A 1,306-nucleotide genomic window follows, 5' to 3' on the forward strand; every position below is an offset into this window, starting at 1 on the left:
AAAAAAAAAAAAAATTAACCTTGATCATGTTCAAGTGCAGCAACTTATTGAAAACCATGGGCCCAATAGAAATGTTAGGTAATGTGTTTTTATTTCTTCTTTCTTTTCATACTTTCTGAACAGTCTTCAGAAATGATAAGAACTTTAATAAAGAAGAAGCTGGAACTCTAACTTAAGTTTTTTTGGTTTATTTTATACACTGATGACTGAGTTCTTACCAAACACCATGCCATTGCTTTCTTCAGATTCTCCAAATCCTCTTTCATCCCGCTGAAGGACGATAAATTTTCATACCTCTCTTTCCTCTGAAGGAACTCTTGCTTAAGGTCCTTGAGACACTGCAAAATCAAATTAAATTACATTTTCATTCAGCAAAATAACATAGACAAACATATTGGTAGGAAGCAAGCAAAGTTTATATAGCAATTTTAACAACAGAAGGTACAAAGGAGGGAACGGGAGGAGGAAGAGGGGATAGAGGAGGATAGAAGAGACAGTTACTGTAAATGTACAACACACAAAATAAAAAGGTAGAAAAACAATAGAAAAGCCAAAGACGTGAACTGATACAAGTGCCTACAATTTCCACTTCCACTATAAAAAATAAGTGTCATACACTAAGTAAATATTACCTTCAATTAACATTTCTTGGTTGACAACATCAAGACCAAGACTCTGTCAGAAAACTTAAATCTGTAAATTACTGGACTGATATGGAAATACCTGACGTGATAAATCAAAGGCGAGAGGTTTGTGCGTTGAGTACAGTACCTCCTCTTGTCTCTCAACCTGCTGTCGTGTGACTGTTTTAGTGTGTTTGATATGGATGTAATCCCTCTTCATCTGTTCCAGCAGAGTTGCTTTCATAAAGAACTGAAAATGACAAACAAAGCTGTTTATTCAAACATGCTAAAAAAAAGAAATATACGGTCGCATCAGCTTTTCTAAATACAGACGTAATCTTAAAACTCAAAGCTGATAAGAGACGTGGTGGTGTTGTACCTTATACTTGTCTGATTCACTCTTCGAATGCAGGAACTGTTTACTCATTTCTTGGTTGAGAATGGACACTGGGTTATCCAACTGGAAAACACAAACAAACGTCCTGCTGAGGCTTTAAAATACATGACTTTGCAGCGAAGACACATATGAAACAACCAAAAATTATTTGCTACATTTAAAATGTCATAAAAATAAAATGAATACATTCACCAGAAGTTCAAAAGCTGCAGCGCAGAAAATAACTTTAGTACGCACCTGGATGTTGAAGTGGTCCAAAATGGCGGTCAATTCCTCCTTCTTGTTT

General features: G+C 35.5%; 1 protein-coding gene across 1 annotated transcript; it reads right to left on the minus strand.

Moving 5' to 3' along the window:
- Positions 1–218: 218 nt before the first annotated feature.
- LOC111670404 (structural maintenance of chromosomes protein 6-like) lies at positions 219–1,300 on the minus strand (the record flags this gene model as incomplete). The annotated part of the gene is made up of 4 exons (XM_023427111.1): positions 1,258–1,300; positions 1,003–1,083; positions 772–873; positions 219–338 (listed from the first exon to the last, which is right to left on the minus strand). Coding segments are annotated over exons 2-4 (270 nt in total), but the record flags the coding sequence as incomplete, so codon positions are not given.
- Between the last annotated feature and the right edge of the window lie 6 nt (positions 1,301–1,306).

The sequence above is a fragment of the Seriola lalandi genome, unplaced genomic scaffold, assembly GCF_002814215.2.
Source record: "Seriola lalandi dorsalis isolate HSWRI2012SDOR001 ecotype SW California unplaced genomic scaffold, Sedor1 jcf7180002005772, whole genome shotgun sequence".
NCBI lineage: Eukaryota > Metazoa > Chordata > Actinopteri > Carangiformes > Carangidae > Seriola > Seriola lalandi.